Genomic DNA, 26,613 nt, shown 5'->3' with positions numbered 1-26,613 from the left:
TGTTAGTGACAGGACGGGCGTCCACGTGCCCCCCTGCATGCACACGCACTTGTACACACGCACACACACAGCTTGTAGGCGTGTCTGTCAGGTGTGGAAGGCGGGCTGCAAGCACCGTGAACAGATGCAGCGGAAGGCGTCCCCCGCGCCCTGGGCTCTCCGAACGTGTCTGACAAAGAGCAACTCAGAAGGCTCGTCTGGAACCCGAAGCAACTTGAATCAGGAGACACTTCCTCACTTTCCCTTGAAGAAATGGGGACATTCCATCATGGCGCCTGACAGCTCCTACCTGTTGAGTTTCTAGAGGAATCCAAAATCAGGCAGAGCCTAGGGTGGTGAATTTCAGGGAGTCACTGGAATTTTATTTTAAACAAAATGAACCCAAGGCATGAAGAAGCTCAAGTTTTCCAGAGAAAGGAAAAGTCATCTGACACAGACATAGGGGGGCCTGACACCTGCTCTTTTCTCTTTCTGTGCAGTTGGATTCCAGGAGGACATACCCGGGTGGAGCGTCTGTTTCCTGAGAGTCCGGGCCCTGGGGCCTCCACAGGATCTGTTGGAGGTGCCGTGATTTAGTCAGGGTGCGACGAAGGGCCAGCGCTTTCTACCTGCTGTCCAGGCTCCTGCTCTTTCTCCCGCTCCCTCAGTTCTTTGAGTTTCTCACCCTGGGATCTCTTCCCAGCACGAGGATTTTCAGGGAGAGTTCTAACCAGCAACGGAAAGGACTCATCTCACAAGATAGTCTAAGCGTCTCGGGCTTGCAGCCAGGCGCAGAAAGTGTGGAAACGGGCAGGTCCAGGGAAGGAAGGATGTCCTGACCTAGCGAGGAGGAATCCTGAGCAGACCTGTGGGGACCTCGCCCACGCTCAGAAAGGGTGTGGCTGAATCTCTAGCGAAGATGGATGCTGAGGGGAAACTGCTGAAATCACACACATGCACAGGGACACAAGCACGCACACGCACAGGGAACGGGAGAAAAGAAGACGGAGGGGAAAACGGAGATGGTTTAGACCAGCAACTCGTATGAATGAGCTGCTGGGCAGGACTTGAAGGAATTGCATGGTGAGTTATGAAAATCCATCTAAAATTTAATTTAACTTAAAAATCTGAAAGAGGATACAGAATCTATTTTCCTGAGTGTGTATATAAACAGAGGAGTTCGTGTTTTATCATGAATAGAGAGTAGAACAACTTGTAAAACGAGTCCTTCCCATCTCTGGTTAGCACACTCCCTTTTCTCCTGAACTGGAGCTTCACAAACCGTGAAGAGTGTGTGTGAGTGTGTGTGTTGAATTACTGTCTAGATAAACGTGCACTTCGTGTCGCATTGATTTTCTGGTAATTCAACCCCGACTCCTGGCAAAGCATCCTGGGACATTCCAGACTCATGAACGCTGTTCTGGAAGGTCACATCACAGTCGAGATGAGCAGAAGCCCAAGTGCGTTTCAAATAATTCCTGGATTCCTCTTAAAATCAGGAAACAGAGCTCTTGCCCTGCTTTTTCTCCTATTCGAGTAAGTGTCTTTCGTTAAATTGCTAGTATTTTAAGAATTTGACCTAATCCTCAAAATACTTCCGTGGGAAATGTGACAAGTGTTACCAATACAATTCTCCAGGGATTAAAGAGAATGCACTGTGCAGGCCAGCGATGGAAGTGAACACAGGTGCCGAATTTCACGACCACAGTTTAGTGGGCGGTCCATCGCACGCCGTCATTTCCTTGCCTCTAGAAATCCGAAATACGCTGTGCTGCACTGAACCTTCAAACTTGAGATTTCTTTAACAAAAATAAAAGGAAGCTATGCTATTAGATTCCTCTTCACGCAGCACCAGATCAGTCAATTCAGTGAAGAAGAAAAGAGATGATCTAACAACCAGCACTAAATCAGTCAAAATCGCCTGGAGTTGGGTCAGCTGGCTGCAATGAGAGCAGGGCCGCCCTTCCTCCCCCTGGATCCTCTCCCTCGTCCCCAGCGTCGTTTCTCCAACACCCTACATTCTATTTCTGCCCATTTTAGCTAAAGCTAATGGGTCTTAGTTCTATCAACACCACAGCCACTAAATAGTGACGGTGCATGTGAGCACATGCCCATCTAGGCTCGTCGCCTGTAGAGATAGGTACTGTTATCATCCCCACTTTACTGATGAGGAAATGCGGGCCTGGACTCAGTCCCATGACTGCCTAACTCCAGGGAGGTGGCCGGCCCTCACAAAGTTTACCTTCCAGTGAAGTCCTTGCTGAAATTCAGAGCCCTGGGACTCAGGACAGGGAGCGGTTGGCCAGGGGTCTGTTTTTGAGCCCATCATCTGTGTTTGGACTTTGTTCTACCCTAAGTTTAACTCCCGCTCTGCAACTTTACCAGCTATGTGACCTTGAGCAACTAAAGTAAACTTCTCTTAGCCGTTTCCACGCAGCTGTGTGCCTAGAAAGAAAAGGAGATGAGGAGGTGCCGCCCAGCTGTCTTTGCTGTTACGGTGAAGGTCGCATGGTGTTTTCTTTGTATACATGATGGCTGACACCCAGGAAGGATTCAATAGATGTTTTCCAAGTGAAGAAAAAAATGAGGTGGGTTCATAAGGATGGGGTGGATTCCAGCCTCAAAAGGGAGGTTCTCCGGGTAGACGTGAGACGAGAGGCAGGGAGTTATTTAGAGGAAATGAGAATTCAAGGAGCTGACTGGAATTGTCGGTCTGTGTTTGTCTTCTGACCCAGTGACTGAGTGGTAATGCTGTGTGCAGAGTCCGTCTTCGCTACCTCACTTACTTTTCCTCTTTTAGTGAATTGCTTCTTTCCTTATTCGATTCCCTTCTGCTTATATTCGTCTCTTCTCCAGGGAGTGTGCCAAAGGTTTTCCAGATTCTGATCCTGCTCTTGCTGCGGTGTCATCAACTGACTTAGGAACACTGCCACTCGGCAAGGCGTTAGCGGCTCAGCCCAGCATAATCAACTTCAGCTTGGCTTTGGGACAGAAAAAATGCCACACAGACACCCACTTCAAAGACACTTCTTCCATAAAATGAGCAGTCCCCTAACCAGGAGAACACCAAGGCGGTGCTCACGATGGCAGCAGCAGAAATTCATCTCCATCCACAAACTCGAGGGTACCAGAATTATTCCCTCTGCGTTTGCTCACTTCCTTTAAATCAACTCCATTTTTTCTGTAAGCTCCCATCCCACCTGTCTGGGGCAAGGTTTCCTTTGAGATGTCATTGGAGGCTGAATCTGCTCCCAAGATAAGACCAGAATGCAGGAGAATTCTTGGGTCTCAGAACCGGGGGAGGTCCCCAATCTCCAGTTTGTCCCAGTTCCTCCTGAGTTCCTTGTTGCCCAAACTGTCTGTGCTTAGGGCGTCTCTGCTGCGCTCCGAGCTGCAGTGGTCAGCCTCCCGAAGACACTCCATGGCCATCCCAGGTGAGGTCTTGCCTTCGTGGAGGTGTTCAAGGAGTCAAGGTTGGGAGTCCTGGTGGGGAAGAACACAGTCAATGGCTGGTACTAAGGTTTGGTGTCACCCTCGTGATTACTGCCAAGGAACTGTCGGTCTGACCCAGGTGGCCTTTGCAACCTCAGTGTGGATGTCAACACGGTGGCTGTCGACGGACAGACCTCAGCTCAAGCACTCTTGCTGCGGGGCACTTTCAGCAGAAAATTCCACAGCACCTCGGAATCCAAGTCCACACGGCGGAAAGGAGTCTGACCTGCGCCACGTGACAGTAAAGCAGGGAACCCAGCGCCGAGAGGGACGGGCAAGCGCGGCCCACACACAGCCGCCGCCTGGAGACCTTCAGCCCAGCACCCACTTAGACCCGGCTAGTTCACACCCCACGGCCTATCTGCTCCACTTCGTTCACCTGTCGTAAGCGCTATAATTACGTCGTCATAGCACGTTACTGTCACTAATCTAACCGCATTGTCAGCGCTAAGTCTGAAAGCAGCAGGAATACACTTCAGCCAGACGTCACTGTCTTCACCCACAGAGGAAACGTGGCCGTTTCACAGAGAACCAAACTGGAGTTCCTCAAGGGTGTTGGACTTTAATCATCACCAAATGTTGCACAAAAGTCTCGCTAAGAGACTAGATTTCACATTCTGGGCACTTGGTAACGGTGATAACAAGATGATCTCACGTGTGTAGCAAAGCAACTCCACCCCAGCCAGTCTGACCACCATCACAGCTCAGCGTGACAGAGGGAGCGGCTCGCTATTAATCCATTATGCAGGAGGGAGCACTGAGAGACTATGCCACTTCCCCAGGGCCGTATATCTGTATTAAGTGAAACAGTACAACAGGCCATTGCCTAAAAGCCTTTAATCCTTTCTGTTATTGGTTTGCATGCGTTTTGACTCATTAAAGGATACTGTTTCCATTTTCCCATTGGTTCAAGGACAACGCCTGGATTTAATATTCTTTCTACAAAGTCCTCAGAGTCTGTTCTTTTGAATGAAGGGTTTCTGCCAACAGTTCACCCTGCGGACGCCTCCTGGGACGGCAAAGGCAAGACAGCGTGGATTTGGAGCTGACATGTTTTATTTGTCAAGGAACAGAAGCTACTTGGTATTTTTGCAGAATGGATCATTCACAGTCAAGACAGATCATTGGAGAGACTTTATCTGTTATTAAGCACCAGCCGTTTCCAGAATCCAGAAGGGAGAAGGAGTCGGTCACTGGGATTGTATGTTTGTGTCATAACCTTGATCAGGCATCAAGAGAATGGAGAAGATTTTGGAAGTCTGGAATTCCAACAGATTTGCAGGGCCAGGCAAAGGCCTGGAGTCTGAGCATAGTAGGGAGGCCGAGGGCATATCAGATTTCTGATGGGAGGAGGCAGATGGGTGATGCATGAATTCAGAGGTAGGTCTACAAACAGGCCCTGCTCAAAGGGGATAGGACAACAAGACGGGTAGGAAAACGGGTCAAGCCAAGGTCTGTGTCTTGAGCTCCTTCCATCCTATCAGGGAAGATATGACACAGCTAGTAGGTATGATAGCCAGGACCGCCACCTAGGCCGTCTAGCTCCAGAGTCCCCAGGCCCTTAATGGCCCAGGGCATAACTGTAAGGCATTAAGAAAAGTGCCAGTTGAGTACCACATGGGAGCAGAAGGAGGGAGAGAGGCAGGCAGATGCCATTCTACCTGGAGGAATGAGGACAGCTTCAGAGAATAAGGAACGCTCCACAGAGGGGTGCATTTGAACTGGGCTTGGATGCTGGGGAAAAATTTTGACAGGAGACAAGAGTGTGAATGACGGAAAAGCCCCATCTAAACTGGCTTAGGTGAAGAGGACATGTTTTGGCTCACACGTCTGAAAAATCTAGCGATAGTTCTGGCTCTGGGCTCCGTTTGGTCAGGGCTGTCTAACAGCGTTGTAGGGACAGAAAGAAAACTTCCTCTGCTAGCCTGACTTCTCCAGCTGGAGCCCTACAAGTTAGACCGAGAAAAAACACATTAATAAGAGAAAAACGGAGTTTATTAACATGTGCAGGAGTTTATTAACTCGGAGTTTAATTAATTAATAAATTGATGAGGGAGTTTATAACATGCACTCAAAGGGGTGGTTAGCCCCTGGGTTGGTAGCATTTTAACGAAGAGTGGTACATCTGCAGAGAAGTGAAGAGGCAAAGGCAAAGGTTTGGGCTTCCCAGGGCAGCAGACTCGGGAGGTCAATTCATGGGGAATCCAAGGAGGAAGGTTGTCTGTGCAGGTTCATCTCGGCACCAAGGCTCCTTCTCCTTCACGGCCGTGAAACTTCCCCGGGAGAGGAGCCCGAGGCAGTCCTCCTTTCTCAGAAGCTTCTACTCTTAGTCAGATGAAGCAGGCTCCAACAATGCTTCCTTCTGCCGCCGCTGATTCTCCTTTTCCTCCAACTCAAAACAACCTTTATGCCAACACGGCATATTTTAATCCCTCAGCATCTTCAGGACCTGGTTTCTCACTCTCTCTTAGCTCTGCTTTGGGCCTTGTTGGCCCCTCCCTGAGGTGGGCTCTGTCCTCCTGATGGCAAGATGGCTGCAGCAGTCCAACGGCTGCGTTCTTAACCCCTGCACCTGACTTCCTTCCCTGCGAAGGAGCTCAGGCTGCATCCTGAGGAGACAAGTTCTTCTGTGGAAACAGTAAATCAACTGCCTGTGTATTTCTGTACCCCAATATTAGAATATCTCTATTCAATAGTCTGAATTTACCTATGTACTTGCTCCAGCCTCAGGCTCCTTGGCCTGTATGGTGTGTGTGGAGGTGGGCACTGAACCCAGTTGGCTGGGCCTCAATCTAGAAATGGCTCCCCAACCCCTGTGGTTCCAGATGCCGTCTCCCGAGAGGAAGCCATCCAATGAGAAACCGGAGGAGCGCTGGACGTGGCAGGATCCTGCAGCCGGTCTCCACCGCCCACTTTGTGCACACTGACTCCTGGTAAAGCCAGATCAGCCCGCCCTGAAGGTTTTACCGGCCTGAACTACTTTTCTCCAGTTGTGCAGTAGTTTTTGTCTCTCCTGGGAGAGGAGCACTGATCTACCAAAGATTTTTCATTCCACAAATAGGGGGCCGCTTAAGTGCACAAGGATTCCACCAAGTGCCGCGGACACAGCCCCGACCTCCACGGGGCAAAGCGAGGAGGAAGGACTGACCGGCACTTCAGAACCGCAGTTCAGAGTCACTTCAGAGGCTCAATTCGGAATTTCAGAACGTGCCTCCCTCGTTCTGTAGTAAGAGCCTGTCGTCTGGCACTATATGACGAACCCCTTAAATGATGACCACACAGAGTCCAGGGCCCAGTTCCTGAGCAAACGCTTTCCTCCCTCATCTACCAGTTAGAACTGGAATTTATCTGTAATCCTGGCTGTTTCAGGATCTCTGCCACTGCTATGTCCACGGAGAGTTTCATGGCAGGTGATGGCTGAGGGTGCTGGTTCTAGAATCAGGAGACCTGGATTTGATCCCCACTTCCACCACTGCCAGCTGTACAAACAGGGCAAGTATCTTATCTCTGTAAACCTCAGTTTACCCAGACAAAAACAGAGATTGCAGTAGTACCCCATTTATAGGTTATCATGTGAGGGTTATTAAATAATATGAAGGGGCTAAGAATATGCCACCCAAAATATGCCACTTTGGCATAGGATTATTTTGAGCTGAAGGCAATTGAGAAACAATAGATGCAGAACAAAGCTCTCCACTTCGTCCTATTTGCCTAAAAGCAGGGCATGAATCTCCCTTCGTGGAGGTGCCCCTGCCCCACATTCTTGTACCAGGAAGGGTGGAAGGACTTCATCCCCAGAGACAACTCCAGACTCATCTGTCAGAGGCGGCACCTGGAGGAATCTGCATTACAAACCTTACTAAAATGATCAACGCTTATCTGCCATTGCTGTCCCTGTACATTTACCTCCCACAGGGGACCACCCCTAGAAGCTCAAATCCTTTTCCTCCTTCTTGTCGTGTCTCTACATTTGTTGCTCTTTGTTAAAATGGCACATAAGCTTCCAGGTCTGTCTACCTCTTTGGAGTTTACTCTTCACTTCTGTGAAGGCTCCCATATTTATAGGAAATAAACCTTTTTCTCCTGCTACTCTGTCCTTTATCAGTTTATTTTTCAGGGGCTCAGCTACTAAAACTGAGAGAGTAGAGGAAAAAGGTTTTTTTCTCCCCACAAATATCACATATTCAAAAAGTTTTGCTTACATCCTAGCAAAAGAATGAATGTAGACCATTATCCTACACCATGCACAAATATTAACTAAAAATGGATTAAAGACTTGAATGTAAGACCTGAAACCATGAAATTTCTAGAAGAAAACATAGGCAGTACGCTCTTTGACATCGGTCTTAGCAGCATTTTTTCAAATACCATGTCTGACCTGACAAGGAAAACAAAAGAAAAAATATACAAATGGGACTACATCAAACTAAAAAGCTTCTGCACAGCAAAGTAAACCATCAACAAAACAAAAAGACAGCCTAACAATTGGGAGAAGATATTTGCAAACCATATATCTGATATTTTGGTTAATATCCAAAATATACAAAGAACATCTCAACAACAAAAAAACCAACAACCCAATTAAAAAATGAGCAAAAGATCTGAACAGAGATTTCTCCAAAGAAGATATATGGATGGCCAACAGGCTTATGAAAAGATGCTCAATATTATTAGCTATCAGGGAAATGCAAATGAAAACTGCAATGAGGTATCACCTCACTCCAGTCAGAATGGCTATAATTAAAAAGACAAGAAACAACAAGTGTTGGAGAGGGTGTGGAGAGAAGAGAACCCTCGTACACTGCTGGTGGAGTGCAAACTGGTGCAGCCGCTATGGAAAGCAGTATGGAGTATCCTCAGAAAATTAAGAATAGATCTACCATATGATGCAGCTATCCCACTGCTGGGTATTTATCCAAAGAACTTGAAAACACAAATGCATAAAGATACATGCACCCCTATGAACATTGTGGCATTATTCACAATAGCCAAGACTTGGAAGCAGCCTAGGTGCCCATCAAGGGATGAATGGATAAAGAAGATGTGGTATTTATACACAATGGAATGCTACTCAGCCATAAGAAATGATGAAATCCAGCCATTTGTGACAACATGGATGGACCTTGAGGGTATTATGCTGAGTGAAATAAGTCAGAGGGAGAAAGTCAAATACCTATGATCTCACTCATAAGTAGAAGATAAAAACAGTGACAAACAAACACATAGCAACAGAGATTGGATTAGTGGTTACCAGAGGCGAAGTGGGAAGGCAGGAGGGTGAAAGGGGTGATTAGGCACGTGGGTGCGGTGATGGATATAATTAGTCTTTGGGTGGTGAACGTGATGTAATCTACACAGAATTTGAAATATAATGTACACTGGAAAGTTATATAAAATTATAACCCAATGTTAATGCAATTTAAAAAAATAAAGTTATAAACAGTATCCTTGACTCATTTCTGGCTACTTTTTCCTAAAGGTGGCTTCTAGTTAGCTCCTGCGGCCTATGAAGCAAATTGTGATGAACTTCTTCATAACTTTCTTCAGATTCAACACTTACAGGGAGCTTGGTGCGTGAGCCCCCAGTGTGAACTACGCACGGTTCCTATCTCCATTTACAGACGAGGAAACAAGACTCAGCGACGTGGAATAACAGAGCCCAGAAAACAACAACAATAACAACAAACACTCGCAGAAAATAGAATCCTACCTCCAGGCTCAGCAATGAGTGATTTTCGCATTCAGAATAATGAAAACACAGAATGTGAGTTGTTATAAAATTTTGGTAGAAATGTATTTCAGGATGCGGTAAAAGGAAGGAGAGCTAAAATCCTCATCCACTTCCACATCTAAAATCGATGAACGATAGCAGCATATGCATATTATTTAGAAAAGTGGACCCAGTTCAAGAACGGGGAGCTAACAGGGTAGAAGAGAGTTGCCTCTGGAGAGTGGGCCAGTGTGCCCCGGAGAACGGAGCTCCAGCCCTAAGCCCCCTCGTCCCCTTCACCTTCGCAGATCCTGGGCAGGTGTTGCTGTGTTAAAACAACATTTGTTGGGCCGGCCCCGTGGCCGAGTGGTTAAGTTCGCGCGCTCTGCTGCAGGCGGGCCCAGGGTTTCGTTGGTTCGAATCCCGGATGCAGACATGGCACCACTCATCAAACCACGCTGAGACAGCGTCCCACATGCCACAACTAGGAGGACCCACGATGAAGAATATACAACTATGTACCAGGGGGCTTTGGGGAGAAAAAGGAAAAAACATAAAAATAAAAAAAAATAAATAAAAACAACATTCGTTTCATTGAACTTGGTCCATAAATCAGTGCACTGGAATCAGCATCACTAGCTCCTCCTGCCCTGAGTGAAGGCAGAGGATCCGAGCCTCGCCCAGCCCGCACGCTCCACGGCCTGGAGCCCTTTGTCCTGTGTAATCCAGGCACGGTTGCTGGGGCAGTGACTTTCCTGGGGCGAGAGTGGGTAGGAAGGTCTATTTTCAATGTTTCCGGGTTTTCTGCACACACAGGCTTCACATACAGGAGAAGTTATTGACAATATTGTTGAAGGAGGAATTATTTGATGACATGGAAATAATTTGCAAGAAGAGGGTTAGTTTTTAAGGGAATATACCCCTTAAATTGCCACTAACGACCATCAATTTTCATTCCAAATGGAGAGAAGCAGGGCGGTGAAACGGTGAGCTCCTCTTGCTCCATCAGGATGGGTGATGGCCCCTCTGGAGTTGGCTCACCTCCTCCCTCGAATCCATCTGCACGTCTTCGGTGTTTGTTTGCACTGCAGACGTAATAAAAGATTTTTATTTCTCTCTGTGCGTATCCATCAGCTGCGCACCGATACCTCACCTGAAACGTGAAGACTGGGAGAGGCAGCGCCAGACAAAAGTGCCGAAGCTGAGAGCCAGAGTTCTCGGAGACAAAGGCCTCTAGCTCCAGTGCACACAGAGCCGCACTACTTCAGCAGACGGGTCAGCGGCAAGGCAGGCGGCCCCACCCGGGTAACCAGACCCGACCGTCCTTGGGGACAGAGATCCAACAGCACTAACTGCAGCCAGGTAAACTGTGTTGATTCCAAAACCAGCACTCGGGCCGGGTTGGGAACTTACGCCTGGGGAGAGCAGTACCATGCCCTGGGCTTTGGGGGCACCCCGGATCTGCATGCCAGGCGCCCCTTAGTCGGCTCTGCAGCCCTGTGGCTCAGCTCAGGGCTCCTGGCCTTCTGTCAACACGCCCAGGCTCTCCAGGCCGAGGACCAATAGGGAACGCAGGTACATCGTGGTGGCCCCTGCTGTCACTCCTGCCCACGGAACTGTGTGAAATACCCAGAACTTTCCAGACCCGAGTGGCAGTGAGAGTGGTGGACACACTCTCAACACCCATCGCAGTAGAACCGAAGTCAGAGCCCGCTACTGCCGGTCTTACGACATCTGTCTGGTCGTCCACTCATCAATGTGCTGCACAGCAAAGGCCCCACGATTGTTGGCCAATGGGTGTGAAATCACTCAAAGATAAGGAGGTCGGACTATCTGACTGGAATAATGATGCTCGCTAACGTTTATTGAGCTCTTCCTACGTGCTGGGCACTGTCGTGAATTAACGGAATCTTTCAGTTGTCACCAAAACCACAGCACCTCCTTCCAACACACAAGGAAAGCAGAGCATGAAGAGCCAAGCCCTGGCCCCGAAATCCTCGTTTGGTAGGAGGCAGAACCAGGGTGCAAAACTGCTACCCCCTGTCTTCACCCCTTCGCTCCGTCAGCTTCTGGCTTATACTCTTCTTCCTCTTCTTCTTTTGTTAATTGTCATTCTCAGTGGGAAGAGACTTGATCTCTTATTCCAGTTCCATAGACACTGTCTGTCTTACTTCTCACAGCTTGGTCCTCTGTGTGTTGGTCAATGCCGGAGCCTCCAAACATCCGTGAAAAGCTTACTTACAATTCAGATACAAGACACGGGAATGTGGTACCCACCCGAGGACAAGGTATGAAGTGGAGAGGCACAGCAGGGATGCTGGACGACACAATCACCAACCTAAACCTGCTAATGTGCTAACATCAAGAGCAGGTCTAACAAGACAAGGCTGAGAACACACAGCCGTGAGCGGCTGAACCAGAGCTCTGAAGTCAAACGCCCTCACGTGTCAGTTCCCTGGGGAACGTCCCCGGCAGAGAGCTGATGTGGCAGGAGCCGTAGCGTGTGGGAGGAAGAGCCCAGGGCTGAGATTCAGAGGACGGAGGGTCGATCTCCCTGGTTCCACACCCTCAGAGAGTCTGTTTACCTCGCTGGACCTGCCTCCACTTCTGTGAGATGGGGTGGTCTCAAGTACCCCACAGGCTGGTCATGAGGATTGAATGGAGGACACGGCAAAACAGTGAAAACTCTCAAGATTGCCACAAGCGGGTCCGCAGGCCAGCAGCATCAGCATCACTCAGAGCTTGTGAAAAAAGGCACGTCCTCAGCCTCACCCTGACCACTGAGCTAGGACCCGCACTTCAGCAGGCTCCCCGGCCAGTCGCGGACACACTGAAGATGGAGATCCCTGCCTGGAGGCAGGGGGCACATCCAGCCTCCTGTCACCTGGGCTCTTTTCCTTTCACATATGGCCGATGAAAGACAGCATGGCCAAGCTGAAAGGACTGGCCTCTCAAAGGTGTGCGTATCCTCTTCCCTGGGTCCTGCTGAGTCTCCAGGTGTGACTGAGCAGGTGACTCCTGGAGAGCAGCTCCCTTTGCTCAGGAAAGGACCACAGGAGAGAGCGGCCACTTTTGAGGTAGGAGCACCAATAAAAACATCTCTCAGCTCCGGGAAAGGTTGTTAAGTCTGAGACTGACTGTCAGTAGCAGCCAAAGGGGAGTGGAGGTGGGTTTTAACCTTCCTGCCCAGAGTTCCCAAGGCAGTAACTACAGGGAGCCTCTTGGAGCGGGGGCCCTTGTCATAAATTTGTCTTTTCTTAGATCCCTGCTGTGTATGAAAGACGCATAGCAGGTGCTCCACGAGCAGCTGTCAGCTGGGTAATTCTCCATCAGCTCCTAACAGTTCAAGGACCTTCCACAGGACGACAGCCGCGGCTGGATGGACAGAATGCGAGGACTCCTTGATGTGAGGCCAGTGATGGGGCTCGGGACACGCTATCCAACAACATGGAACCTTGGCATATTGAATGTTTCATTCAGAAAACAGCCAAACAGGACCTCTTCCCCCCAAGCCCCGTGGCCCTTCTCCTCTGAATCAGGTCGCAAAGCCTGAGCAAGAGGGGCCCTCCCTCCCCCGGGGGAGTGGAGCATCCTTATCTCTGAAGATGGGGGACACGGAGAAGAATCCGACAGACCCACGGGCCGAGTGCCTCTGTTCACGGCACTCACATGCTCCCTGCCTCCCTGCACATTTCTACCCGACTGCCCGCCCTCGCCAACCGGCGTGAAGACCCCTGGGTTTGACTGTCTCCTCAGGGCTTCATATCCTAAGGACGGCTCCCATGTCACATAAAATTTGTGTGCTTTTCTGTCAATCTGCCTCTGTCAGTTTCATTCTCAGACACAGCCAGGGACCCTAAGAGGGTCAAGGAAAACTACTTCCTGCCTCAAACCAGCTTACCTCCGTCTTACGTGCGTAGACACACGTACACCACTGTTCCTTCTTTTCAACACTGCTGTCGTTTCTCCATCTTCCATTCCCGGGTCAAAAATTAACCACATGAACACATATATTTTAATAACCTGTCAAGAGTCATGATGGAAGTGGGATGATTCCATTTGTAAATCACTATTTACAAAAAAAAAATTCTTTGCCTTTCAATTGTTTTAAATAGATGCCCTAATTTGGTTTGTGTAAGAAACAGTCTGTTCCAGAAAGTCTATGACTAGGACTTGATTTAAACACTAAAACACCTTAAAGACCTGTTAGTGCCCCGACTTAAATAATTGTGCATTGTTCTAAAACTTCAAAGTCAGAGATCTGTGCTGGGCAGACGTGGGTCAGGAGAGAGCGTGTGGCTGGAGAGCGCCCAGCGATTACGTGCTCCTCAGGAGTGGGCCTCCTAGGTTGATTGGTTGTTTTTGCTCTTGCCCAGAAGAAAAAGGAAGCAAACACATTGGAGGGGCCGGGAACACCCTCTCCTTGAAAAGTGAGCTCCAGCTGCAGCCACGTGGTGGAACCGCAGAGTGGCCTGGTGGCTTGGTCATCCAGATCCCCAGGTCGGAACAGGGAGTGGAGGCAGAGGTGTGTCCTGAGATGCATTTGCATTTCCAAAAAGGTTCCATACGAGCTGACTCTGCCCTCTCTCAGTAGGATTAGATGAAGCGCTGTTGGTGAACAGTGGGAAGCCTGTCAGAGGTGCCCACACACTCACCTGTGTTTATTTACACCTGTCCCAAAATCTACATTCACCCAGGAGTCAAGCATGTCTGGCCATGGGGTGAGTCTCCAGGGTCTTTTAAACAAGAGAGGCCGGGGGCACATCCTGGGGAAGCAAGCAGAGGTCCACAAGTTTAGGACAAAGAGCAGCCTCCTGGGAGGCGTTTTAATTAAGCCCAACCTTCAGATCATCCCCTGAAGCAGCGGCTTGAATTCAGTCATGGCTGACTCCTCGAAAGAGCTACCTCAGAGCAGGCTCGGTGGAGCACGAGGCCCCGCTCCTCTGGAGGCCGTGGGGGCGGACAGAGCCCTCAGCCCAGGCCAGGCAGAGGCCGCCAAGGCGCAGACGCTGGTGGCCAGGAACAGCAGTCCCGTCAGCAGTGTCCGTGGCACCTTTGCTGGTATCATATGTGAGCCTCTGAATTTGTCCGTGGTGCCACCAGAGATGGTCCCCAAGGAGCCAAAAGGAGAAAAGGAGAATGGCAGCTGTCACATCACGACGAAGGACAGCTTTTGCTTCCCTCCTCCCACTGAGATGAGCCGGATGCAGGAAGCACAGTACACAGGAGAAAAGTCGAAGCTGGTGGAAGCACGAGCTCCCAGGCTGGGGTTCAGCCACCCGTGCTCCAGAAGGCCAGACGAGGCTCTTACAACAAGACTCCGCTACTCCGTTGGCTGCAGTTACGATTCAAACTTATGAATCACAGATTTTCTTTTCTATATTTATACATTTTTTTGTTGGATTCAATTTCACTTTTAATTCTCTCTTCTCCTCCAGCACAATGGTGCTGCTTGTCTCTAGTACGATGTATGTCAATTAAGCCTCAATTTTTAAAAAAATAAATGAAACTTAAAGAATAAAATAAAATGGATATTACAAAAAATGATAGTACTATAACTTGAAGGGAAAAAAAAGAAATTTTCAGCCACCTCAGTTGCTGCCAAAACCTCTGCCACAGCTGCTGAGCCACACATACGCCCCAAGACGGGCCCACTGTTCTCCACCACATTTTCCTTTGAGCTTTTCCTAACAGAATTCTCACAGTCACTCCTTCTCCGTCCATGTTAGTGTGTTGTTCGTGATCCACAGTGATGTGCAATGGGATGGTAATCATCTCTACCCCTCGGAAATACAGGGATCGGACGAGACGAGGAGGCTGCACTGAGGATGCTCATCATTTCCTTCCCTCCCACTTTCCCCACTTGAAGAATTTGTCCACACCATCCCTGCCTAACAGGGGCCCTGCAGACCCCTTCCCCTCTCCCCTGGCAATTGCTGATCAAATCGCAGGTGGACGGCTGAGCCAGGCTGGACCAGTCAGGCTCTTTCACAGACATTCGAAATTGAGAGACTGGAGAACCAAGTTGGAAGTTGACGGAGATTTGGGGTCCAAGACGACATCTTGGGAAAGCCATTATGAATGCAAGCAAATGAGTGAGCAGAGCAGCTGGCCCACAGGAAGAAGGATGGAGCGGCCATGCAGAGAGAAGCAGGCCAGATGCCGTGCAGTCCCTGAGAGAGACAGAGAGAGATGGCGGGAGAAGCCTCTGTAACTGTCTAGTTCCCAGGAGGCCCCGTCAAATGGACTTCCCACATCTGGGGTGCAATTCTTCTATATTCTAATGTAATCAGCCCACCGTTCTTTAGCTACTGTAAGTTTTTGTTGTTTGTAAAAAAAAAAAAGGAATAGAGAAATAATCATAAGACTGTAAAGTGGAAAGCACCATACAAATATGAGACTCGCTTTGTCTTTGATTGTCCCCTAGGACGGAGCAGCCCTTAGGGAGAGGAGGAATGTGTCAGCAGCCTGGGCTTCCAGGCAAGAGCAGCTCCACCTGCCACCCTCCAAACCCGGAAAATGCCCACCACCCTCGGGGACAAGGTCCCGGGGCCCAGCGTCTGCCAGCTGAGCGTCCTGTGTGGAAATGGTCAGAGGGCCTCCCTAGGGCTGGTGTCACCAGAGCTCGCAGGCTGCGCGGCAGAACCCAAGTTCGATGCAGCTGAGCAGAGCGGGAATGTGTTAGGCCACCTAACACCAGGCCCACGGCGGCTGCTGGGGGGCGGGGCATCTGGCTTAGAAATCTGTGCTTCTCCTCTCTTAGCCCCACCTGCCCATGTGTCAGCCTCGTTCTCAGGCGGGCGAGGCCCTCACATGGTAAGATGGCCCCTGCGGCCCCAGGCTTCTCCTTCCAGCTTAAGAACTCCCACAGGCAGGACCCTTTGCCTCCAGCTGCAGTCAGACTCCCAGGGATGGTCCTGACTGGCCTGGTTTGGGTCAGATGCTCATCCCTAAACCAAGCACATTGCTAAGGGAACGCAATAGTCCCTTTGCTCAGGCCTGGGTCCCATGTCCTTCTCAGGAGGGAGGGAGTGGTGTCAGCCTCGCCCGATTCATAGAGACTGAGAGCCAGGCAAGACGGTTTGCCAGAAGGAAATCGGGGTTGCTGTTACGGAAAGCAGGGGGAAGGCGGGGTGGGAAAGCTTGTCAGAGATGGTCCCCACTCCTCCCTCCATGAGCACCTGAGACTGAAAAATGAAAGTGGACTTTCTTTAGAGGGAAAAGCTCCATATTCTAAAGTGGGCAGAACGAGCAGAAGCCTGTGGGCGCACGCCCCACGGCCCGGGCCTCAAGCTCCACACAGACAGTCAGGCCCCTCGTGGCGGGAGCACACCTGCCCGTGAGTCACCCGCCGGCCTGAGCTTGGCCTGCCACCCACAGTCTCCTGCCGGTTCCCTGAGTCACCCCGGCCCCACCCACTGGCTCTGCTCTTCCCACAGTTTCATGACTCTCTGGGGACAGATGGCCAGCTCCTGGAGCCACGGCAAAGAAGGAGTGCTATTCAGAAACAGGAGTGCCCCCACTGGCAGAGCGGCAGGAGGGTGGCTCAGCTGGGTGGGGCGGTAATTATCCACTGTGCAGCTGTGGCAGCACTTAAAATCAGAATCTTTCTTACAAAAAATGGATTCATAAGTAACTTCTACCTTTTTCCATTTCTCTGTTTGGAAACAAAAAACCACACACAAAAACAAAAACCTTTATGATCCTTTAGCTCAGACAGCTCAGGCGTCTCCTCGGGCTGGAAGCTTCCCCCACTGGCCTCCCCGCGTCTCCTCGGGGGCAGGATTCCCCACCCTGCCTCCCACCCTGCCTCGTACCCACGCAGCGCAGCATCAAGGCCGCCGTTGCATGCTGTCCGTGTGGTGTGACGGTCGTGTGCCGCCTCAGACAGGTCAGCTTCTCCCGCAGACCGGCCCTGTGTGGGGTCTGGCGCAGGGCGAGTCCTCCACGGATGCCTGAGCAAGCGAGTGGAAACGACCCACTGTCATGGGGCGGGGGATGAGCACGCGCGCGCTCTCCACACTGGAGGGCCTTCCTGGGGTGCGGGGCCTCCATAAAGCGGCTGAGAGCCTGTTTCTTCTGAACGTAACCGTGAGCGTGTTCTCTGCTGCAGAGAATTCCAGAGGCTGCTCCTGAGAGCCAAGAATGTCCACACTGAAAGTAAACGTTTTCCAGAAATTGAAGAGGATGAGAGGCCTGAGGTCTGATGCTCACTTCGGGGGAAAGCAGAGCAGCCTCATGGCGGTCCTGGCCGTGTGGCGTTCAGCTACAATGTGAGACGCTCCTTAAATGCTTTACAACTAATCTGCAGTTAATCTAGATACTCATGCAGTCGTGCAGAACAGAAAAGATTCAGAGCATAAATGTAAACGATAAATAATCAGATAGAGCTGACTATCAGAGGCTGGAATCCTCTAACAGACAATTGGCCATTTCATTTTCTGTTTTCTATTGGAAGTCATTTAGACGTGTTCAATGCCCTTGGAGAAGAGAATAAGAACATCCTATTGTTGCAGAGATTAGCAATAAGAAAAAATCACTGTGAAAGAGAGAGGAATTCACATCCATCTCACAGTGCCACCTTGCCATACACTCTGGTAAGTCGAGGAAATGTTTCTATTGACCCGCTTTTCACTTAATAAAGGCTGACTGAGCATCTATTGTGTGCTAGGCAACATGTTTCCAGGTGACGAAGACGGTGGATGGCAAGGCAAGTAACTCACCCTCAGCAGAGTGGACTGAAACCCATTAAAAGAAGTGAGAAACTTCCAACATCTTATTTACTGGTTCAAAACAACGTCTTCCCAGGGACCATTCTTAATGATTCTTGTGTTCACACAGCACCGTCCAGTTTACAAAGAGCTTCCACGTGTCTCATCTGGTGTCCACTGTGACCCTTAGTGGTCAGCGGGACTGTTATGGATCCAACTTTGCAACCAGGAAGGTGACGTGAAGTGTCCAAGACAACACACCAAGGCGAGTCATCGAGCCCGGACCGGAACCAGGTCTCCTGGCTCCAAATCTAGTTCTTTGTCCATTTACCCTGCATTGAGACAAGAGGTCAGACCAGCGCAGCTAAAAACGGCCTCGGAACTCTACTCTGGCAAAGACGTTATTTTTATAAAATGGGATCTCATTTATGTTTATGTGGGGCCATAAAGAAATTGAAGGATGGGGTTGGCCCCATGGCCAAGTGGTTAAGTTCGTGCGCTCCGCTTTGGCGGCCCAGCTAGCACCACTTATCAAGCCATGCTGAGGTGGCGTCCCACATGGCATAACCAGAAGGACCTACAATCAGAATATACGACTCGAATAGACAACCATGTAGTCAGGGGCTTTGGGGAGAAGAAGAAGGAAAAGAAAAGAAGATTGGCAACAGATGTTAGCTCAGGGCCAATCTTTAAAAAAAAGACACTGAAGGATGAGACTGCGATCTTTAGCACTCATCCCTTCCTCCAATTACACGTCTTAAGAGCTAACAAAGACTTTCCCCATCCGCAGAACCCAGGCAGGAAAAGATGGCGCTGTATGCGGAATGCTGTTGGTAAACTGGGGATCTCAGAGGCTGCGCTTCCGCAAGATTTAAACAACGACTCATCAAAAATGCACCAGAGTCTAAGCCCTTGACGCTTCTTTGGGGCTCAGCTGTCTCTTCAGAGTCAGACGCAAAAATCAATGACACACATCCTTGAGGAAATGAAAGCCAAAACACTTCAAGCTGCACCAAGGGAAGATCTTCCAGACGCGTCCCTCGGAGTGAGGCTGATGGTGAGCGTTCTTTAGTGAGCTGCGCAGCCCCAGTGCAACGTAAGTAAACGTAACCTAGAGGCTGGTGACAGGAGATTCTGCTCCTCTCTGGCCCTCCGCCCTCCCTCCCTTCTCTGTTGTTACTCAATGGCTTCTATAACTCCTATCAGCTTACAAGGCCTGTCAGTGCAGGCGTCACTTCCAGCACCATTAACTTGGTGCCCTTTGGGTGGGCCCGTGTCTGAGTTGGCGGTCTCTCGTACATGCAGAAGAGTTGTGAAGAAAGGATAAAATTTCCAAAGGGTAAGTGCCGTTGTGCTGTGGACTGAATTGTCTCTCCATCGAGTTCACATGTTGAAGCCGCTGGTCCCCAGTGAGATGGCAACTGGAGACGGGACCTTGGGGAGGTCACTGGGTCCAGATGAGGCCACGAAGGTAGAGCCTTTCTTGATGGGACTAGCGCCCTTGTAAAAAGAGACGCCAAAAGCTTGATGCCTCTCCCTCCCCCTCCACCTGAGGAAAGACCACGTGAGGACACAGCGAGCAGACAGCTGTCTGCAGCTCCCGGAGACAGCGCTCAGCAGACACCGAGGCGGCCGGCAGCCTCGTCTTGGACTTTGGCCTCCAGAACTTCGAGAAATAAACTGTTCTTTCTGCCCCCCAGTCTTAAATTTTGTACGGCAGTCCTCGATGACCAAGATATGCAGCATAGTGAAAAGGGATGCAGTTGGCACCAGAAAACCTGGCTCACCTCTTGTCCTCCCTCAACCTCTCTGTGCCTCAGTTTCCTTATGTGCAGAATGGGGAATATCTCCCCTCACCCCAGCGTCACAAGGCTGCTGCGAGAATCCAGGGAAAGCAGCTTTGTAAACTGCCAGCAGAATTATTTTTTTGCTCTTCTCTTGAAGATGTTTAGTTTCATGATTCAAATAATTTGTTGTTGGGAATCTGCTACTAAAGCTGAAATCCAAAAATGGCATAGGAAAAAGAAATAAAAACAAAATGGAAAAGAGGTAGGGTAAGAGCTCTTCAAAATGTTTTTGTTTTAAAAATGTTGGAGAGTTGAACCTATGCACACTAATTTTTTAAGTGAATTTTTATGCACTTAAAATTTTGGTTTGGTTGTTAAAAAAAATCTGACAGAGCTTTCAAAATCTTGTTTGAGTTCCTTTACTGGAACTCATGAAAAATTATTGTAATTCTATTTGTTTATGTTATAGGATTATTTTGTATTTTATATATTTATATTTTGTATTATATAGTATTCTCTATGATATTTGGGGGCGAATTACATTGATATAAGAGTCTGACAAATAATTGGCAAAGCAGGGAACTACGATATGAATGGTCTGAAGTTAAAAATGGGACCTAGGTTTTGGGACTGAACTTATCCTATGTCGTGACGAATGGCACCTCCTTGCAGCGTGCAATATTTTAGCCCAGCAATTATGGAGTTCTTTCCTGACTTTCTTTAAAATGATTTTTTTATTTTAGGGCATAATTAGATTTATAGAAAAACTGTAGAGCTTGTACACAGAGCCTGTAAACCCCACACCTAGTTTCCCCCATTATTAACATCTTAACGTTGGTATGGTGTATACGTCACAATAAATGAACTCATAATGATACAGTGTTACTAACTGAAGTCCTTACTTTATTTGAATTTCCTTACATCCTTTTTTGGTTCCAGTTTCCACCCAGGACACCACGTCACATTCAGTCCTCTGGGCTTCTTAAGCTCCTCCCAGACTTTCCTCGGTTTTGAGGACCCTGACAATCCTGAGGAGCCCTGGCAGGTGTTCCGTAGAACGTCCCTCAGCTGGGAATTGTCTGATATTCACTCATGATCAGATGGGTTCACAGACTTTTGGGGGGGAGACTCTTTTTTTTTTTTTGAAGATTTTATTTTTCCTTTTTCTCCCACAACTCCCCAGTACATAGCTGTGTATTTTTAGTTGTGGGTCCTTCTAGTTGTGGCATGTGGACGCCGCCTCAGCATGACCTGACCAGTGGTGCCATGTCTGCATCCAGGATCCGAACTGGCGAAACCCTGGGCCGCCGAAGCATAGCACGCGAACTTAACCACTCAGCCACGGGGCCGACCCCCAAACACAACCCTAGTGTTTTTTGGGTTTTTTTGAGGAAGATTAGCCCTGCGCTAACTGCCATCAATCCTCCTCTTTCTGCTGAGGAAGACTGGCCCTGAGCTGACATCCGTGCCCATCTTCCTCTACTTTATACGTGGGATACCTACCGCAGCGTGGCTTGATAAGCAGTGCCATGTCTGCACCCAGGGTCTGACTTTGGGGCTATTCTGGCAGGGAGTCAGATACTTCTCTGGCGTAAGGAAGAAGCTTTTGGCCTAAGCAGCGTGGTCCAAGTGGACATCTCACAGTGGGGCAAGTACGGCAAATACAGAGAGAATCTTCCAGCAGGATCTATTCTCTGAATAGGTTTATCTAGTGCCAAGAGGCCACCGGCTGCCACAGTCTGTTCACTGTCTTAAATCCTTTCTTTCTGAAGGCTCTCAATACATCCTATAGTAAGTTTTCTGTGGGGAAAAGGCTCTTGGTTTAATGGAATTTAATGGGAAAATAGCATTTACCTTACAGACATTCCCGTAGGCAACACGACTGAACTAGGTTGGATATTGGAACCCCGTGCTTTCCCAAACAGGAGAGCCTGAGCGAGAACGCGGGCTTCACGTCCCCAAAGGCCTCTCGCCGCCCCGCTGCTCGCGGCACCCCTCCAGAAGGGCCTTTCCACGGAGTCCGCCCCACACCAAGCGCCTGGGACGCTACGAAAAAGCGGGTGAACCTCAGCCTCCAGACCCGGGTCCTGCGGGGCAGGCGGCACTGACTCAGGAGAACCGAGAAGGAATTCGAATCTAAGAAACCGGAGGAATCCCGAAATGCTCCTCCCAACAATGAACTTCCTATTTAATTTCTACCAAGGCTGCGCTGTTAGCGAGAGCAAAGACAATTTCCAAAGACAGAAAAACAGAAACACTATGGAACACGCGTGCATGCGCTCCATCTGCAGTTTGGTGTTTGCAGCTGATGAAAACTCCCCGGGGTGTGTGTTCAGTCACACAGTACTTCACGAGCCCACTGCAGTCTTTAGAATGAGTCTGCTCTGTGCAGCTATCACAATAGCTCCTGTCTATTTAGAGCCCATCTGGCTACACACTTATCTCATTTAATCCTCTCTGTTGCAGATACTCACCATCCTCCAGTATAAATGAGGAAATTGAGGCTCAGAGAACTTAAGTAACTTACCAAAGGAGACACAGGGAGGATCAGGATTTGAAGTCAAGGCAAGGATGTTTGGCTCCAAAGTCTCAGCTCCCACTGGCTTAAACTACCTTTGTGTCGAAAAGTTTACAGTCACGTGCTGCAGAAGATGCTTCAGTCAGCCACAGATGGCATGTATGACGGTGGTGCCCTCAGATTAGTACCGTGTAGCCTGGGTGTGTAGTGGGCTGTACCATCCAGGTTTGTGTCAGTAACTATGATGTTCGCACAGTGACAAAATCACCTGACGGTGCATTTCTCACGATGTGTCCCTGTCGTCGTGTGACACAGACCGTATTTCAAAATGCCCTCTGTGAGCGAGGACCATGTCTTTTCTTTTCATAATAGTTGGGGTCTCACAGTTGATTTCCATTCACATGATACATGTCTAATAATATTTGAAAATAAGGATGTGGGGATGTATTATTTCTGCTGATTATCGCTGCCAAGGTAAAAAGAAGCCAATTGTCTCACCCTGATTGACTCACAGACCAACAGAAGGGAAGGGACAGCCACCAGCAGCCCTGTGACCGAGAAGCAGAGCTGGAGTGTCTCGGATGTCCATGCTCTAAACTGTAGCGTAGTGACAGAAAGTCTGAGGCGTAGGAAGGCCAACAGATCAGGAAACGGTGGCCATTGAAAAGATGGTTTGTCACAGTTCCCGAGAGAAGGGGACATGCCAGGGCTCCAGGGGCCAGGCTGGGAAGCCCCAGGGCGGGTCAGGAGGAGGGGGCAGACGGAGAACCATGGCCGGAGGCCCCATTGCGGGTCCCATAGGAAGGAATGGGGGAGGCAGGGTCAACAGGCGTAGGATTAGCGCGTCCGGAGAATCTCGCAGGCTCTGGGAGGTGGAGCCATCCCTAATGTCTGGTGCCTGGCCCTGGGTGAGGAGGGCAGCTGGGGCAGGACAGCCCCACAAAGACGGTGGTGGGGTGTGGGCTCTCGAGTGGTCGGTTTGTATTTGAAAAGCGCTCCCGGGCAGACAGTTTGCGCTCTCTAGGAGTTGGCCAACCCTGGGAGGTGGAGTCCCGCCAGGGTCAGCAGGACCCCAAGATGCCAAACCACCAGAATAGGGAAGATAAAAGATGTGGTTGACTCACTCCAGCGAGAGGACTGCGGGCCATTCATACAGATTTACCCATAAGCCAGTAGAAGGATCCAAAGCGAATTCAGCTGTAAACAATGGAGAGGGGCCTTAATGCCGTGAAAGAGAACTCTCACGTGTACGAAAATCAGAAACAAATAAAAAAAAGCAACGACGACTGGAAGGCCAAACGCGGTGATCTGGGCCACGGCTGTCTGAGCTACCGGAACAGACCGTGGTGAGCCGGAGCGTCACCAGAGACACGCCCCGCTGCACAGAAAGTTCAGCGTGCAGCAAGCATTACAAAGCAGAATTGCAACTATTTCTCTTAAATTCAGTTCATTAGTGAGCTGCGTCCTGCACTGCAGTGTACATAGTGCACACACGTGCACACACACACACGGCAATGGTTTGCCTAAACGTGAGCTCAGCATCGGACACCCCCGGCCCTGCCCAACACACACCGTATCACACATTCTCCAGATCTGTGCTTAGCGGGTCCAAGTCGATGGGCCTAAAATGGGCCTTTTTGGTTTTCTCAAAAGATTTGAAAGCATCACGACAAAGCAAAGTTAGGCCTGCCTGTTTTGACCCCACAGCTTCCTTAGCACCAGAATCAGTATTTTCACACCCCACAGCACTGTCTTACTCCAGGGACTGTCTTCTTCACACTCGCCACAGATCACACGCCACATTATCTCAGGTTCCAGCAAGCACTTTATTCTCCTCGTTAATGTCTCAAAATTGCTGGAGGCCGAACCCTGAAAAAGTCCTTGGGCAACACACAGCCAGGTTTACAGAGAAGCGCGGAGGGGCAAGAGGATGGAAGTTTCCGTTAACCAAATTTCTGAGTATTTTTCTTTGGAAAAGTCCCCAACCAAACTTGAATAAGCTAGACACAGTGTCGATAGAAGTAGAAGAAGTAATCTGTGAAGAAGATCCCAGCAAAGTAAGGGTCCGTGGAACAGTCAGCCAGATCCTGCCAGAAGAGGAGGAAAAAGGGGACGATTAATGGAAGCATCAACTGTTATTAAAGTGACTGACTGATTTACTTATTTATTTATTTATTTAATGGTCCACTTCTTTCTCACTTAAAAAAAAAAAGAAAGCTTACCGGTGCAGCCACTCGGAAATGGAACGCGCTATCAAAGAAGGGGGCCACTGGGAGGCTCCAGATGTGCCGACAGCCCTGCAGAACGCAGGAGAGAGAGACGCATGTCATCACCACACCCCACACTCCACTTGGAGGGGTGGAGGCGGAGGCAGCGTTCCCTGACTACCCTGGGAGAGCCATCTGTGACGACAGCTCTCTACGGGGGCTGCTAGAACCATCTGCACTCTGCAGGACCCACGGAAGACACTGAGCAAAGCCGGTGACAGGCTCAGCCCCCACGGGGAAGCACTGGTGCTGGGTCAAGGCATCTCTTACCAGGGAACAGAGGCTGTGCCACCGAGTGGCCGGGAAACATTACCTGTGTCATCTCCCGGATGACTCCTTCGTGGTTTTGCATCCCTTTGGCTTCGTTTTTACTATGGAAACATATGTTTCCAAGGGTCAGTTTGCACTGGAAGACTATCAACGGCTCTGTTGTGCTGCAAGAGACACAGGGAAGAAAGGGCACACGGACAAGCAGTTATCAGCTCCCACCAGGCTACACCTTGATGAGCAGAGGGTCTAACGGGAATGTAACTTGGAAATCCATTCAAAGTTCCAAGTAGGCACCTTGTTACACACAGCTCACCAAAGCCAATATGCTGGCTCACATCTCCTCATTACAGAAAGAAACTCAGCCTCAGATGACGACTGTTGTGGACTGAATGTTTGCGTCCCCTTAAATCCATCTGTTGAAATCTTAACCGCCAATGTGCTGGTGTTGGGAGGTGGGGCCTTTGGGGGGGGATCAGGTCTTGAGGGCGGAGCCCTCATGGGTAGGATCACTGTCTACATAAAAAGGACCCCAGAGAGTTCTCTCCTCCTCCTGCCACGTGAGGACACAGGGAGAAAACGCCATTGACGAACCAGGCAGCAGAGCCTCACCAGGCACCAAATCTGCTAGCTCCTCGATAGTGGACTTCCCCACCTCCCGCGCTGTGAGAAATAACTGTTTGTGGTTTAGGGCTCCCAGTCTATGGCATTTCTGTCATGGCAGCCTGAACTGACTAAAACAACTACTCAGACGGCATGTGACAGTCTCCAAAACCTACTCTCATGACTCAAATCACCTCAACATCAGAACTTCTTATCTCCATGGATTTGAAAATAATTTTTGCATACATCCCTTGTCTTTCCACTGGTAGCTGAATTTGCATCCATCTGAAGTTGCCGGGATTTCAGATTCTGCAAACACCTGGTCCAGGTAGCTATGGTTTGAAGCAGCAAGAGAAACAAACACAGGCAAGGGTGTGGGGTGAGCCCGTTAGGAAGTGCCAGCCTTGCAGCTGTCAGAGCGGAGCCCTGCCACAAAGAACAGTTCTCGGGAGGTTGGCCTGCTAACCATCAAGAGGAAGAGGTCCGTCTGCCTTTGGATCTTTCTGTGGAAGTGGGACAACCTACAATCTTAGTGGAGTATATGTGTTATTTTAAAATCACCCATATTAGAAAACTGGTCCTTAAACTAGAAAGCCTGACTTAGCAGCTGAAGATGAGCTGCCACTTTGGGGATATTCCATTGAAGCTTACTTCCCTCCACGGAAGCTCGGGGGGAAGGAGGAAACTCCGCTCCAGGTTACTCGGGCTGTGCCAGAGAAGAGCGCATTCAGCTTTTGCTCTGCCTGGAAATGCGGGTTCCGAGTCATGAAATATTAGCAGCTTGAAATGAACCTTTCCAAGGCAAGCAGCTGCGCTGAGTGTCATGAGCTGACTGTGGAAGCAAAGTCGGTGAGAGAAGGAGTGTGAGGCCTGAGTGACAGAGAGGAAGAGACAGAGCCGGAAACAAGGGAGGAGCAGGGGAAGCAGAGGGAGCAAGGGGAGGACAGGCGAGCGGGGTGGGGGGAGAGGAAATGTGGGGGAGGGAGGAAGGAGAGCCCCAAATCGAGAGACAAAACATAACCACCTCTTTTCATGGTGAGGACTTCATCGCATAACTTTTGAGTGAAGTGTGTCAAAAGTCTTAAAGTACGGTAATTATTTAAAATATCTGATAAGAATAGATTAAACGGGAGTTCTGTGGTCGTGGAGGAAGGATAGTCATAATAAAAGCTACCATTTATTGAGTGCCTACTGTGTGCCAAGCAGAGGCAATGTTCTTACGTATCTCACCTCGTTGAGGAGGTGGGAAAGTGATGGTTTACAGGACGGGCTGAGCTGG

The 26,613-nt window shown here is 49.6% G+C and overlaps 1 protein-coding gene and 1 long non-coding RNA gene across 2 annotated transcripts in view; both read right to left on the bottom strand.

Moving 5' to 3' along the window:
* Positions 1-340: 340 nt before the first annotated feature.
* On the bottom strand, positions 341-13,188 carry LOC139083661 (uncharacterized). Its single transcript, XR_011540562.1, has 2 exons — positions 13,083-13,188; positions 341-3,462 (listed from the first exon to the last, which is right to left on the bottom strand). It is a non-coding gene; the product is annotated as an uncharacterized lncRNA (long non-coding RNA).
* A 10,816-nt stretch (positions 13,189-24,004) lies between these two features.
* MYRFL (myelin regulatory factor like) overlaps positions 24,005-26,613 on the bottom strand; it is a 116,664-nt gene continuing 114,055 nt past the window's right edge. The window contains 3 exon segments of the mRNA XM_070622061.1: positions 24,005-24,284; positions 24,420-24,494; positions 24,778-24,898. Coding sequence (XP_070478162.1) covers positions 24,198-24,284; positions 24,420-24,494; positions 24,778-24,898 — 283 coding nt within the window. The 3' untranslated portion in view covers positions 24,005-24,197.

This window comes from Equus przewalskii, chromosome 5, assembly GCF_037783145.1.
Source record: "Equus przewalskii isolate Varuska chromosome 5, EquPr2, whole genome shotgun sequence".
Classification (NCBI taxonomy): Eukaryota; Metazoa; Chordata; class Mammalia; order Perissodactyla; family Equidae; genus Equus; species Equus przewalskii.
Note: the sequence above shows the minus strand (reverse complement) of the source record. Positions and strands in the feature narration are given on the sequence as shown.